We start from the raw sequence: 15,651 nt of genomic DNA, 5'->3' as shown, positions 1-15,651 counted from the left end.
TCGTAGGCGACGCGGCGGCGGCGGACGGAGACCTGGTGGATGTGACAGCAGGAGCCACAGGAGTTCGTTTCCCGCGTGTTGCTTGAGGACGGCCTTTCGTTCGACGATTCCTGCAGCGATCGTTGTGCGTCGGTGGTATGGAACGAATAAGACGCCGTCGTCGCGCATTCGGCGTCTTCAACTAGACACGGCCCGGATATCCAAGCAGGGCATCACCACGGATCCCCTCCTTCCGTAATCGTAGGAATGATATGGTCCAACTGCGGCTCGCGCCTTTGTTCTGCGATGAGAATGCGGTTGGGCCCCACAGGTGGCGGGTGGGTCCCGCATCACTTCGGCCTTGATGTCGGCATTTGGACGGTTTTGGTTGAGAGGAATCCACCGACCAGCCTCGACCTCCTCGTCTCGTCTCTTGCCCTCTTTCGCCTCCGATGGAGAGGAGAGAGATGGAAATGGAAATGGAAATGGAAGTGGTAATGGAAAAGAAAGTGGAGCGGCTGCTGAACCGGGTGTCATTGGTCTTCGCCGCCATCGCCACCCTCGCCCTCCTCCACCTCTTCTCCCACTCCTCTCTCTCCTGCGCCCCCGCCCCTCTCCCCACCGCCCACCGCGCCCACGGCCGCAGCCAACCCCAGAACCCAAAACCAGCCCGTTCCTCCCCCCGCTCGTCCTGCGACGCCGCCTCCCGTGAGGTCCTCACCCCCGATAAGCGCTTCGCCAAGCTCCGCTCCTCCCGCTCCTGGCGCCGACGCGCCGACGCCTATGCCGCCCTCTTCTCTAGCCTTCGCTCCCCCACCCTCCTCTCCAACGCCTCCCACGTCCTCTGTGTCTCCGCCGGCGCCGGCCACGAGGTCGCCGCCCTCCAGGAGTCCGGCGTATCGGACGTCACCGGCGTCGACCTCGTCGACTTCCCCCCGCTGGTTCGCCGCGCCGACCCGCACAACCTGCCCTTCTTTGATGACGTCTTCGATATCGCCTTCAGCTCTGGCCTAGCCGGAGCGTTGTTCCCCACCCGCTTCGTGGCCGAACTGGAGCGCACCGTCCGCCGGGGCGGGGCCGTCGTCCTTGCCGTGGACCGCCCGTCCTCCGCCCAGGAGGCGGAGGGGATCAAGGCCTTATTCAGAAGATCAAGCCTTTTGGAGGCTAGGAATACAACCATGCTTGGATCTGAAATGACGCTGTTCATAATGAAAAATAATGGTAAAAAACGCTCTTGACTTGACGGTGGTTCGCTTTTATGCAACTGCATACTCTTTCATTGATTTAGATATATTAACGATGAAAGAGATTAGATCTGTAGATGTTTGTTTCTGTTGTATATAATGCATGCAAATCACTAACATGAGTGATTTGTTCATTTGAAAGAGAAAAGAGAAAGCTGCTTTTTATGCAAATTATGCTCAACTAGCTTACAATTTATTTATCATTCAGATTCATTCACATTGTGTTTTGAATTAGTTTAACTTATTTCAAAACCTTGAAGTTGTAACAAGGATAAAGGCTTGTTGTTCTGTTGTAGCTGTGCTCTATTCTTTGATGCCTTCAAATGGCTAAGTTCTTGTATCTTTGACCCTTCATGATACTGAATAGCATAACCTAGAGTCTATTAACTAATGCATTCCATGACAATTGATGGGTATTGCTGGCACTGGACTAACAGATTTCTTGTTGAATGCAAGAACTTCCATATTTAGATATTACCTCAAAACAGGATTTTGACAAAGAATCATTACATAATTGTCCCCTTTTTCTTGGCATGATTTCCAATATTCGACTTAATTAAGGCATTGTACAAATTGAAGATCTCTCCAAGGTTGTATATGGGACTTGCTCATGAGGACAACCACTCAAAATGGTACCAAACTCGCAAAAATTATATGATACTCAAAGTTCTAGATCCTAGCTAGGTTGGTTGTAGGAGGCATCGTTTACAGTTTCTATATATGGATGTATCTGGATGTCTTTTCCCTTGTTATTTTTGCTTTGTTTGTGTGTTCATGCTGGTTTGTTCTGGTTTATTTAGTATGATCTCTGTTGCACTGCTGATTTCTTGCTTAATTTCAAGTAGGATGGGCTGGTTGAGGCTGGCATCATTGTTCCTCCAAATAAGGATACTCTGTTTTTTTATTATAACTTTAGAATATAACTTTTAATGGCTCACAAAATGAGCATAATTTCTTAGATAATCAACCATATTTCTGAATAAGACTAGTTTCGGTATCCAGTTCTGGGATTTAGTATTGTTTCTGGACCAGACTGGTTGGATCAGATTGCCAAATTGGCATTTCAAGTAAAAAAAGGTTCAGTTCAAAATAATTCTAAAATGAAAATGAAAATATAATAAGAATGTTATACAACAACAACAACAACAAAGACACAAGTCCCAACTATTTGGGATTGGCCATGTGGATCTCTTATCGCCATTGAAATCTGACAAAAGTTATATGTTTAGTTAAGTTAAGAGAATTTAAGTCTTTATCTATAGTTTATAAAAAAAGTTTTTTGGTCTTCCTCTATCTTTTCTTGTACCACTAATAGTAATTATTTCATTTCTTCAAACTACTACATCCGTAGGTCTCCTAAGAACATTTTTATACCATCTTATCTGATTGTCTTTTATTTTATCCTTTATCAAAGTGATATCTAATTATTCATAAATATAAATATTTTTTTATTTTTTGGTAACTCCACATGTCATCTCAACATTCTCACCACAGCAACACACGCTGTATGTGTTGGTTCTTAACTAGTTTAATACAATCAATAAAGCATTATTGGTCTAACAGCAGTCTTATAAATTTTTTTTTTTAATCTCAAATAAATCAGATGATCACACAAGACCTTGGATGCCTTCGTCATTTTGGTTATTCTGTTTTTTACTTTATGAATAATTTATTCATCAATCTCTTTATCTTGTTGAATAATTGATCCAAGATATCTTAAATTTTTATTTAAGATAACTTTTTGTCCATCCAATTTAACTATATTCTCTTGTCTATTTCTAGTATTATTAAATTTAGTTCTACTTAATATAAAATCTTTAGCTTCTATGGATTGCTTTCACAACTTAAGTTTAGAGTTATTTCATCTAGATTCTCATAAGCTAAAACAATATTATCAGCAAATAATATGTACCAGAGAGGTCAATCTTGTAAATGATTAGCCACCTATGCTTTTGAGAATATATACAGTTCATGAAATTCAGTTGTAAGGCCATAACATAGTTGATAGAACAACGATACTTAGTTAATTTCATCCAACATATAATGGAGTTGCAATGGATTTGGACTTCGTTTGCATGAGGAACGTAACAAATATTTCTTAATTCACCTATGCTTTTGAGAAGCTGTTGCAAAAGATGATTTTAGCAACATTCTTCCCTTTCCTCTTTATGCCTCCATGCTTCCCGAAGAATAGAATCTCAATCTCTATTAAGCACTCTCCCCGTTGGGACACTGGCATTAATGACTCTTTTCTTTCTGGGGACTTTCTTCAAAAGTCAAAAGCCAGCTTCTTTGTTGGAGAGATGATCGCCCTGCATTGAGTTTTTAATATTTGACTATCAATGTGAAAGTGTGACATATGAATCAGGTTGGAACAGTTAATATGGACTAAAATTGGCTAGGACTGATTGATCCTTATCAATAAATATAGGAATCTATTAGCTGTCATATGATAGAATAAATTACAAACTACTTGTAAATTTAGGTTATCCTCCGTTGTCTGTGCATCATGAAAATTGAGAAAATAAAAGAGTAAAGCAGGCTTCATTCTTCATAAGTACACCATGCACCAAAATTTTTATTCATATTTAATCATTTACCGAGTAAATTTGTTGGTTCTCCTTGACAAAAGAAGTAAAGACATGCACATTTTTCCGATTTTTTTTCAAGTTGCCTTCCCCCTTTCAAATCATTTGTTTTGAACTCATTGGAGACTTACATCCACTTATCTAGTTGTTACTTCTACATTTCTTTAAAATGCATCCAGGGAACTTTGATTTCTAGACCTTAATTTAAAGGACAAAAAATTTTGGAAAATGAATGTCTTATGTGAACTTTGTTTTCGTAGTGTAAGTTGCAAATCAGTTGATGTGGAAAGGATGTCATCAGAAACATTGTTGTCTTGTTAAGTGACCCTTAAACAGAACTAATAGAACAAAGAGGTTGAACACCATTTACTTTCCAAGTTTGGTGGAAGGTTACAAATCTCAACATTGCCAGAGTGTATAGTTACAGGCCTATTACACTATTTACCTAAATGCTTAGCTTTTGATGTTTCTGATTGGTACAGTCACAGGCATATGACTTTTTTTGCCTAAATGCTTAGCTGTTTAATGTGTTATATATGTTTTATGGGCATTTCATTTTCAGAAGATAGAATTTCAGGGCAAGGAAGGCAAATTCTTTTTGAGGGGAAGAAAGATAAATTCTTGTTTGTAGGATCTGTTGAGGTTCTAAACCTTACATGCCAAACGTCACTCGATGAACAAGAGCTAGCAAGTTCTTGACCAATTTTGCATTCCAGCAGTAGTCGTCGAATGATATTTGAGGTGTGCCATAATTAATTATGATGTCTTTCTATTCATGCACTTCACGTTTACTACAGAGATAGCTGACTGTGTTGGTTGATAGCTTACAGATGAAAATCTGGTCTAGTTCTGGAATTTTTAAAAATTGAGTTGGCAGTTCATTAGTTCCTTTTATTTCCAGATATGATCAACATACCTTCAATTCAGATGAGATCAGACATTATTTTGTTTTACTCGGACCATTCAATACATGAACCTGGAAATGGTGAAAAGGATATTTCCCTACCTGATATCTGGAATTGCACATAAAATTCCACTTAGATGCATAATTCAGAAGAATTCAAGATGATTACCTGTGTTGCAATGGCTTTTCTTGGCAAGTTTCTAGTCGACTTAAGATATATGACTACAGAAATATATGCCAAAGGGAAGAAATTTCACTAGCTATATTGTGAATAAGCAAGGTAGTTGTAGCTGGAATAGCTTCTTATAATCCCTATTTGGGTTGTAGATTTTGTTGTCATAATTGTTTCAGTTTAGAGTTTGTTATATCAGGAACTTTAATCAAAACACAGTTTCAAGTTGGAGAACATGATTAAATGGATGTTGTTGTCTTTAAAAAAAAATTGGAGTAGAGAAGATATACTGGCATAGGTAGGACAAAAGATATTTACTTTTGTTGGACACCCTTTTATGTCAAATATATACTCTTATCTTTGATGATCAAATGTTGATCATATAAATAACTTGGCGACATTTTATTTTTGCCTTCAAGGATAACTTGATCTAAGTCTGTTGATAGTTCTGTTCAAATCATTATACATAAAAAGGATTTAATTTGGTCAATATTTGTAGTCTGAACAATGGTTAGGATACCAGAACATAATAACGGGCATTAAATTACAGAAATTACAGAATGGTCTTCAATTTTTATTCGGCGTGTTTGCCCAGTAGGATGTTTGGCCTGGAATGTTATCTTTAGAAAGTGTTGTGTTAGCCTATCCTTTGTATTCCATGTTGTTCTTATGTTAATTCCTTTGATGACAGTAATTTTAAATTGGTTATGGTGAAGAAGCATCTCACATTGAAGTTCTGACTCTAGTTGTAGAAACTTGATTTTAGATAGCAACCTTTGTATTAGACTTCTAACTGTCAATGGTTGTAGCTGATTGTACTCAATCCCAAATGGGTGTTTGATGTCTTGATAAAGATGTGATAATGAGTGCACAGAAGAAGTAGCATACTGTGAATTTGATGGAGATTTACTTTGGAATCAATGAACAATGGTGCATCAGGAGATTCCAAGTGCATGGACGTCCGATAGTGCATAATAGATGATCCAAATTGCAGTTCTAAATATTTGCAAACAGGAAAGGCAACTGTGTTTGAGATGTTGGAAACAAAGGTGGTGGGTCTTAGTTCATCATAGGAGATATTATCAGACGGAAGCTACCAGTCTGGCACTTTGTGCTTAGGGAAGTTTTTCTGGTATTAGACATGTTTACAATGAAGAAAACTCTTGTAGCATAGAGTGTGACCTTATTTCCTTGACCCCTTGTTGAGTTCCTTTTTTCTCTCTCTCTCTCTCTCTCTCTCTCTCTCTCTCTCTCTCTCTCTCTCTCTTAAAAATGTTGCTAATACGTGAACCTTGAGTTGATTGTAAAGTTGTAAGAGGCCCCATTTGGTAGTAATAATTAGTTATTACCATTATCAGCTAGAACTCCCATAAGCATGCTAGATTAACTGTAAAACAACATTGTGTTGGTAAAATCCTTATACATGATTAAAGGTGTTGCTATTACTGGTAGGATTGGGAGGGGCAGGTAAGAGTGCTTGAGAGTTGTGAGGGGACACTTAAGTTAGCTAGAAATAGTTAGCTGACCTAACCGGCACTTGTGAATACGATTATAGTTAGAAAAGACATGTAGGATCCTGAGACTGGGAAGCATAAACCTAACAAACCGAACTTACAACATGGACAACAACTGGGTTCTGATGTTGGAAAAGGACATTGTTAGGCAATGCTATGAAACCAGCCTTGCAGCGTTTGAATTCTGTTCTGCTGGTCTTATTGATGCGGGAATTTTGGTAAGCAGGAAAGAGTTTTGTGATATTTTCTTATCATAGAGTTTTTCTTACATGTGTAGGTAGCTTGGTTTTCGCTGAACTGCAACACATGCACATTCCTTTTGATCAATTAGCATAATGTGATTCCTTTCCTGCCCAAATATTGTAGAGTTATTTCTTGCGTGTGAGGGTTTCTCAGAATGGCATTACTGTTTCTAGAGGATAAAATAAATAGATTAGTCTTGCAACAGTTTGATTCATGTACAGTGTGAGATGGATAGATTGTAGAGTTAATTTCTTGCATGTGAGGTTTTCTCAGGATGGTGTTCCTGTTTCTAGAGGATAAAAGAAATAGGGTTTGATTCATGTCCGATGAGATAGATAGATAGATTGTAGAGTTTTTGTGTTGCATGTGAGGTTTTCTCAGGATGGGTGTTTCTAGAGGATAAAAGAAATAGATTAGTCTTGCAACAGTTTGATTCACGTCCAATGAGAGAGAGAGAGAGAGAGAGAGATAGATCGATAGATAGATAGTTGCCACTGGTGGTGATCAGTGCGGACAACATACAGAGGAGATATCGTTGCTGTAGCTGATCTCCGTTTCGACATTTATCCCCGTATTTGTGAGTCAACAGGTCTGCAGCAAAGTAGTGCCGGACAGCTCAAAACCAACTGATGAGTTGAAAACTATTGCTCCAGTGTGAGACGAGACCATTCCCTTCTCATCCCATCCCATCCCATCCCAGAATAGCATCATCTCTGTGCTTTGATGCTTTTGGCATATGTTTGACTTACTATTCATTCGGTAGCGTAGGGTGTTGTGGAAGTTGGGGTTTGAGATAAGGATGAAGTTAAACCCGAGTCAACCAACATCATGCCCAATTAATCCACCGTGAGACTGACCCACGCCCCGCAGATGTATGTCTTGGGATTGACAGGGCATGACTCTCACGTTGCAATACGTGACTCGTAGGCAATCAAGTGCCTGTTCCCTTGTTTCTTCCTCCACTTTGCTCGGTGAACACACTGTTGGCAGCTACCATGTGTTCCTTCCTTACGTCTTGCTAGGAGGATAAGGTTGGTAGGACGCAATCGACCTCCAGTCCATATGCATTTTTTTTCTTCTCTTTTTGTTCCTCGGATGGTCTTCGTCGTGACATGAGAAGAGATGAGCGTGTGCGATAATGTCAGAGGAGATTAGAATCACTGTGTTTTTTTGGGAGTATTTCTAACATACGACTCACGATGGATGGTTGGTTACACGATTCGGTGCCATACTCATTCACAACCCCCACCGACCCAAAACCTAAGGCATGGGCACTGCCGACCGGCATGCCTCCGCGCACGTGCGGGTGCCACCGCCACGGCGCTTCCCCCCCACCCCCCGGGCGCACGTGCAGCTCCGTAGGCGGGCAGGCGGGCGGGCGGCGCCGGGTCAACACGACAACGCCGTGCGACCGCCACGTGAATGGTCGGCGCCCCGCCGGTGGGGAAGCCCTCCATACCTCACGCCGTTCTTCTTCTTGTCTTCTCTGTTCATCTGCCTTTAGCGTCGATATGATGGGTCGGTAACAGGAAAAGAAGGAAGCAGGTAATCGATTCAGACTTGTTGTTGTGACTCGTTCGCAAACAAAAAACATAAAAGTGTGAACAAGTGGAGACTTGTTATGCTTGATCCATCTTATTAACAAATAGTGGAAACCAGCTAATAATGATCCACAGGTAAAAAGGAATTAAGATCGAGGCTTTCTTTCTTTGACTTAATTAGTGTGTTCGGTTCACCTGTGTGTTCTTAGAGCTGCTCTAATGTCTTCTCCAGGATAATGAATAGTACTCGCTCACGGATTTACTGCTTCGATTTGGATCACCGGCCTGCACTCTGGCTATATTTGTAGTGTCATAACAGGACGCAGATGGGATCCCCCGTTGACAAATGAAACTTGCAAGTCCTCTTGCGTGCGGTAACGTCGGTGCGGGTGAAGAAGCCTCCAAGATGAAGCCAGCCGCCGGTTCGTGGGATTACTCCAACTCCAGCATAGTCAGTCGTTGGCCACATCCACTGTCTCGACTCGCTTCCTCGCCAACATTCTGTGAACCATCGTCGGATGTCACGCCGAAGGTTCCGTGCAAACTGACAAGCAAAGACCGCACCCTGTTTTGAACTGATCATCGACAACGAAAGCAGAGCATGTTGATCGGAGGCGAGGTTAGAATTACATCACCAGGAATTTTTTCTCGAGATGTCGTCTGCAGGAGCACGGAACCAATGCCATGGAGCTGGAACAAGTGTGCACACATGAAACAAGTGGAGAAAAAGCAGCCATCCAGATCAGATGTGCTTCTTTGTCATGTCAAAAGTCGCTTCCCTTTTCTTTTGTGATTGGGGTCATGAACCAAGACATGACGACTTCTCAGAGTTGCCAACGGTGAGTGGGCATGAAATGGAAGCTCTGAATCTACAACAACATCATAACATTACTTGAGAGAAAGGCATCCCTTCCTCGATCGAGAGTGGTAGTAGTTTGTACAAAGCTGAGATGACCTCCTAGCGAAGCTACTCGTATACTATCTAAAACTCGAAAAGCGAAAAAGACAAAAGGGGAACCAAAAAAGAAAAACTAGCAGAGGAAGTAGGAAAAATGAGGGAGGAGAATAAGGACACCTATTTCTCTACATTTAACCGCTGGCTATTGTGACTAAAAGCTAATATCCACTGCTCCGACTTGTACTCTCCGATTAGATGATGACGATTTGCATTAGATGCCAGTATCGTCCATGTTCCATTGCTTGTGGCCCGGCCGCCATTTGGGACACTTGGGGCTGAAGAACCGGGACTTCACTCGCCCATCCAGCAGGTCGACGACCGGCCCTGCCCGCACGCACCGCGGCGCCTTATACTGGTTGATGGAGGCGCCCTGGCTCAGCGCATAGTCCATTAGCTTGTCGAACGTCCCTTCCGCCACCACGCGGATCTCCAGCGGCCCGATCGACTTGTCGCACACTCGCCCCTGCCGGTACACGCTGTTCAGTGACTCCTCCACCGTCAGGCCGCAGTCCTCGAACACCGAGGGTGGCACCGGCGTCCCACCGGCACGCAGTTCCCAAAACAGCACGTAGTGGCCGGGGATGCTCGACGTGTCCGCGTAGCTGGTGTACTCCACCAGCGACGCCCCAAATGGCTCCAGGTTGTTCACCGCGTTACCCACTGCGTCGTGGAGCTCCACCTCGTCGGTCTTGTCGGAATCGATGCTCAACGCCACATTCTTCCGCCGAATGAAGTTGAATTGCGGTGCCTTGTTCTTGAATCCCACCACCCTCAGCACGTCACCGATTCTATACCGATACAGCCCTGCGAGACATGTAAAACCAAACCTCCACTTTTAGTTGAATTTTGCCGCCGCCACCGTCTTGTTTAACTACACAAGTCGGTCGATGTCACTTGCCAGCGTAGGTAGTGACGACGAGCTCGTACTCCTGGCCGAGCTTCACGTTGACGAGGTCGACCAAGTCGTGGTGATCCAACTCCACACCGCCGTTGTCGCTGCATTTTTGGATGGGGAGGAACTCGAAGTAGGCCATGGTGGGGATCAACGTGTAGGAGACGTCACTGGGCTTGCACGTGGGGTCGAGATTGAGCCCGAAGTAACACTCCGACGACGCGTACATCGTGCACGTCAGCGGCAGGCAGTCGCTGTAGAAATCAAGCGTCGGGATGTACTGTGCCATGGCACCGGTGACAATCACGTCGACGTACTTGGTGTTGGGCCACAACCGGGATATGATGCCCTGCCACGACCCCTTGCGGCACTCGGCCTCGATCTGCAGCGCCAGCTCCGGATCCGGGCGCAGCACGCACGCCACCGCCTCGCGCACGGCCCGGTCGGTGATGTCGGGGTCGAGCTCGCCGGTCCTGATGTCGCGGCAGATGCTGGGCCAGTGCTTCTCCAGGAAGCGTATGGCGCGGATGAAGCCGGATGCAAAGACGGCGCCAACGCGAACCACCTGGGTTCGCTGAATAAGGCCGCAGAGGAGCTGAGAGTACATGCTCTGGTAGGAGTCCGAGCAGAGGATGGCTTCGTTCGGGCTGGTGTAGACGTTGTAGGGGTCAAATGGCCGGCTGAGGAAGTGGCGGCTCTTGTAGTAGCTGGTGAGCACCGGGCGGGCGACGAGGCCACCGGGAGTCCGCGCCTCCGACTTAACGAAAAGTAGGTACATTCCCTTGCCCTTGTCGAGGCCAGGCACGAATTGGCTCATCACCGGCATGAGCAAGCTGTAGAGTAGAGAGCGGCGGTCGAGCTCATCGTCGATCGTCGGCATCAGCTTCCGCTCGCCGCCCGACGTCCCGGAGCTATTGGCAAGACACAGAGGGCATGAACCACGATTAACCGCGCAACACGTGTTGACCGTGCACGCTCAACCAATGATGCCACGCCGTATGGCAAAATGAGAAGCACACGCACCTGGTGAGGAATTCGGAGATGGGGCGGCCGGAGAGGATGGGGGAGGTGTCACCATGCGCGATGCGGAGGATGTCGGGCTGGAGATCTTCGTAGGTGACGACCGGGACGAGGCGCTTGAAGGCGTCGGGGTCGGGGACAGCTCGGCCGGAGAGGCCGTGACGGTGCAAGTAATCGGCGGCGGCGTTCTGCGAGAGGATCTCCACAAGCACGCGGCGCTGGACGAGGTCGGCGTTCGCGGTCACATCTTCGATGAAATGGAGAGCTTGCCGGTGCTCCTCCGGAACCACAGCTGGTGGCAGCACGAGCTTAGGCGCTTCTGGCATGGTGGTGACGGTGAATCAAGCTGAAGCAACAACCTACGAGCTGTGATTCTTGTTGGGAGGGGGTTGGGGGGGGGTTGTGGTTTGTTGAAGTGGCTGACAGCAACGGAGATGGGGTTTGCAGAGAAATAATGAGAGTAGAGAGGCTGTGGGGGAGGGAGAGGATGAGAGAGAAGAAGAAGACTCAAGTTTGTCGATGTGTGCGGGAGGGGGGAAGGATCGTGACGAAGTATTTATAGAGAGAGGAATAGTTGTAGCTCACTCATGTTTCAAATCAAACAGTCGAAGCGAAAGGAATACCTTTTTATGTAGCTATATAATAAGCTCTTCTTTTCATCCTTATCACCGTAAATTGGCAACCTCACGTAAACCCCATGTATTCTTCGTGAATAAGCTTCATGTATTATTCGCGCACTTCATACATTTGGAATGATCACATGTTTGGTCAGTCCAAGACCTTTGCTTCGATGATTACTTTTTGGGTCTCATCATCCATCCATCCCTCGCTTACTTATTTCCATCCATGCATTTCGAGTGACGAAATTTAAGCGATGCCAGAATTTAAACGATAATTAAATTTCATCGACTAGCTTTACTTGTCTTATGTGGTAGATTTTTTGTCCATTAGCACGATTAGGTTTTACCAAGTCATCTATTTATTTTATTTCGAGAGATATATGTATTTCGTTCGTAAGTGTGTGTGTATATATACATATATATATACTCACTCGCAGATCTTCTGTAATCCCAAGCAGAATCGAGAGGAATCATGAGGGACACGATCGGGCCAGGTTCTTGGTGGCGAGTGGCAACACAAGACAAGGATGGATGGCTAGGAAGACATTTTTCTTTCGTCGGATTTGGTATCCCAAAAAAAACATCATAATTGCTGCATTAATTTGCCAGCAGATGGTGCCAAGGGGCATGTAGTAGTAGTAGTAGTAGTAGTAGTAGTAGTAGTAGTAGTAGTAGTAGTAGTAGTAGTAGTAGTAGTAGTAGTAGTAATAGTCATCATGCACCCACGCATTAGGGACGAATCATTAATCAAACTTTATCGAAGCAATGTTGTGGCAGATCAACATGACATTGCATACGATTAATTGATGGACTCTTCCGTATTTCCTAGTCACCAAAACATGTATTTGAAACAAATTGCAGGAACAATAAAATACGAAAACGAATCATTGCATTACAACAAATGTCACATAAATACGTACGCACGCAGTAGGAGGTTTTGCCTACGAATCATGCCCGAGTACATATGTACTCGTATGCAGCAGCTACATCGCGGAAGTGCGTATTGGCAAGAAAAGGAGAGCGAATTGCTTGCACGAGCTTTATACTCCATGGCTGGGATGGTGGTGTCTTGGAAAGGCAAGGTCGATAGGAATCCTCGTGCGTGAACCCTTTTTGTGTTGTGCCGTGCGATAGATGGATGGATGGATGGATGCGTTGGAGTCTCCACCCTTGCTTTATTTATTTATCGTACGCTCGACATGTACTGGATCGCGTGATCTATTCATTTGTCACCATGCACTAATTAGAGGCCAGCTCGAGAGCTAAGCTGATCGTTTCGCCTGGGGAGGAATCCCATGATGCATCGGCTTTATGGATGTCGCTGGTGAATTAACTTTCTTGGATGTGGAGAAAAAAGTGTGTTGACGAACTAAGCTGATCATTTCACATTCGGACTTTGAGCTGCAGGCAACATGACAGGCGATGTCACATACCACTCCATGCGGGAAGAAGAAACCCCTTTTCCGCCTTCCTGGTGTACCTAAAACTTGCAAAGACAAAGAGTAGATAATAGTTGGGATTGGACATCATTATCATCATCACCCGCCGAGAGAAAATTTTTACTCCGATGCACACGGTGCGAGTTTGGATGTAGCGAAAGAGGGTCATTCCTAAGCTTTGAGTTCACATCATTGAAAAGATAGGAGGAGGACTAAAGTTACGTACATTTTATTTTATCCACGGATCTATCTATCTATCTATCTATCTATCTATCTATCTCTCAAAAGTAGTTTGAGTCTTGCTGCCAATGCGACCAATCGAATCGGATGCGAGCGATAGATAGCAACGATGCGACACTGAAACCGTGCAAGATGCATCAAAAAGCAAGGCGGGATGGATGCATCGGTCATGCTAGTGATCGATAGGCCACACGTTTAGCATCTTGTCGTTGATATGATTCCTGAGGTCGATCTCTCTTTCGTATCTGTGTGTCTTGATCACGATCATGGCTGAGATATTCCTTCCTTTCCATGGCTCGTCGAGTTAATGGATGTCGTAAACGCAGCGTCGTCAACACAAGCTTTGCGCACACTCGTTCGACACGTCGGGCAGAAGCGGCGGGGTTTTCCTCGATGCGCATCGATCGGCAACGTGTGTACGTGGTGTGATGAGATACTTGTAAACCTTGTTGATCATCTATTAGTCGTATTCCTTTAGCTTAGATTTGTCTCCGAGGTGATGTGATCTGCGATGGACGGACTTGAAGTAATGGAAGCAGCATACACGTAGGCCCTACACGTCATGTCAATGAGAGAGGATCACTTTGGGAGCGATTTTGTCAACCCGAACACTGTGAGCCCATCCATTTATGATACGAAATAGACATAAATTTTCTTTGTTTGTTTATTTATTTTATTTGCATGGGGTAAAAAGAGGCAGGAAAAGAATCGCTCACCACAACGCTACCACATTAAATATTAGTCGACTTTTGGGAGAGTTGGGTGCACCAACGCAGAGAAAAAGAAGGTGCCGGCTCGTTAATTTCCTTTTTGAACTGACCTCGAAAGCTCGTGGTAGTCAAGTTAATTAAAAGAATGGTGAGGATTGTGGGGATCAGCTGGATCTGCACTCTCGTTACTGTTCCATGTAAGGAAGCCTGGAACAAGAGTGAGAGAATTGTTATCTTTTTCTTTTTATCATTTTCTCTTTCTAAGAAAATAAAACACTATCATTTACATGAATATATATACATGTAAACGAAACTCTCTCATTTACATGCACACACACGCTCTCCCTCTTCTCTGGATGGCACTTTATTACGATGATCATACGTTTGAAAGCAAACTTGTGGTGTATATATATGTATATGTATATGTATATATACATATACATATACATATATATATACATATATATATATATATATATATATATATATATATATATATATATATATACATGCATACATACATACATATATATTCCAGTCAGGAGCAGATTTGCAAGACTCCCAAAATACCAGTTGCCATCTCGCACGCAGTACAGGATACTAACAAAGTAAAGACCGGGCGGTAAGTCCAGTGAAAAGGCTCTAGATACGGACGCATGGTTAAGCAAGTTGGTCATCGCAAGGTGAAACAAATAGGATTCTCTGATACATGTCTGACCAAGCAAGCCCACAGGAAACTTCTTCAAGTTGGATTGTAATCAATGCAACTCTCAATCATCGTCTAACTAGTATGTTCTAGAGGTAGCGTATTCTTGGTTGCCTGCAGGCTCATGTTAGCCTTTTGTCTTGCTTAACAAAGATTACATCACAACGCCATAATCATTGAGTTCCCCGAAGAAGGGATCTCAGAAGTAGCTAGCTTAGCCCTGTCTAATATTCGTATTAACTATTCCCTCTTCTTTTCTTCCAGCAGTAATTAAGCATGTGCTGTCGATATGGTGCGTCCATGGCGGTGGCCCTGTTGCTCATGGCCCGGTGCTTCAACATTATATATAAACAATAATGATTAATGCGTGGGGGTTGTCGAGCGTCTGCTATCACCTATAGGAAACCGGTCCTCATGTCCCATTGATGGCTGTCAAATTCCTAGCTTTTATACCCTGGAAATCAAGCCTAGTTTCTACTTTTCTATTGCCATTCCTTGTACGTGTAACGAGTTCGCAGCTGGGAATTAATGCTTGAAATACACTTTTACTTCGGAACCTCCTGTGAAACATGGTATATATGTATGCTTTATGACGATGATGCTACAACATCTAAGTTTTATATGTCTAATACACTTCTTATGTATACTCACGCGTAGGATCAAGGATGGTTTGCGCTGTGAAGTGGTGCTATCGGGGACGGGACGTGACATAATTCTGCCGTCATATACTACAATGTGGAATGGGAATCAAGGCAATATTCCAAACGAACAAGCAACCAAAGATGGATAACGTGTCTCTCCAACGAGCACAAATATGAATCTATCTGCATGGCAACAGTTGCAAGTTTGGCGGGATATGTACATCAGCAGCGTGTGCGCTA

At 44.0% G+C, this 15,651-nt stretch overlaps 2 protein-coding genes across 2 annotated transcripts; one reads left to right on the top strand and one right to left on the bottom strand.

Moving 5' to 3' along the window:
- LOC135678053 (uncharacterized) lies at positions 1–1,518 on the top strand. The gene has a single exon (XM_065190367.1). The coding sequence runs from the start codon at positions 432–434 to the stop codon at positions 1,215–1,217; it is 786 nt and encodes a 261-aa protein (XP_065046439.1). The 5' UTR covers positions 1–431; the 3' UTR covers positions 1,218–1,518.
- Positions 1,519–9,049: 7,531 nt separating this feature from the next.
- LOC135678052 (probable indole-3-acetic acid-amido synthetase GH3.1) lies at positions 9,050–11,576 on the bottom strand. Its single transcript, XM_065190366.1, has 3 exons — positions 11,059–11,576; positions 10,042–10,946; positions 9,050–9,947 (listed from the first exon to the last, which is right to left on the bottom strand). Exons 1-3 carry the CDS (start codon positions 11,379–11,381, stop codon positions 9,355–9,357), a joined length of 1,821 nt encoding a protein of 606 aa, XP_065046438.1. The 5' UTR covers positions 11,382–11,576; the 3' UTR covers positions 9,050–9,354.
- Between the last annotated feature and the right edge of the window lie 4,075 nt (positions 11,577–15,651).

This window comes from Musa acuminata, chromosome BXJ1-7 (assembly GCF_036884655.1).
Source record: "Musa acuminata AAA Group cultivar baxijiao chromosome BXJ1-7, Cavendish_Baxijiao_AAA, whole genome shotgun sequence".
NCBI lineage: Eukaryota > Viridiplantae > Streptophyta > Magnoliopsida > Zingiberales > Musaceae > Musa > Musa acuminata.
The sequence above is the reverse complement of the archived record's forward strand: the minus strand, read 5'-3'. Positions and strand labels throughout refer to the sequence as shown.

What these genes read in the sequence shown, in the direction of transcription:
- LOC135678053 (XM_065190367.1), top strand. Translation starts at nt 432, where the DNA reads ATGGAGAGGAGAGAGATGGAAATGGAAATGGAAATGGAAGTGGTAATG.
- LOC135678052 (XM_065190366.1), bottom strand. Translation starts at nt 11,381, where the DNA reads ATGCCAGAAGCGCCTAAGCTCGTGCTGCCACCAGCTGTGGTTCCGGAG. An exon ending in ATCTCCGAATTCCTCACCAG is followed by an intron (nt 10,947 to 11,058) that starts GTGCGTGTGCTT and finishes TCTTGCCAATAG; the next exon opens with CTCCGGGACGTCGGGCGGCG. An exon ending in CGTCGTCACTACCTACGCTG is followed by an intron (nt 9,948 to 10,041) that starts GCAAGTGACATC and finishes CATGTCTCGCAG; the next exon opens with GGCTGTATCGGTATAGAATC.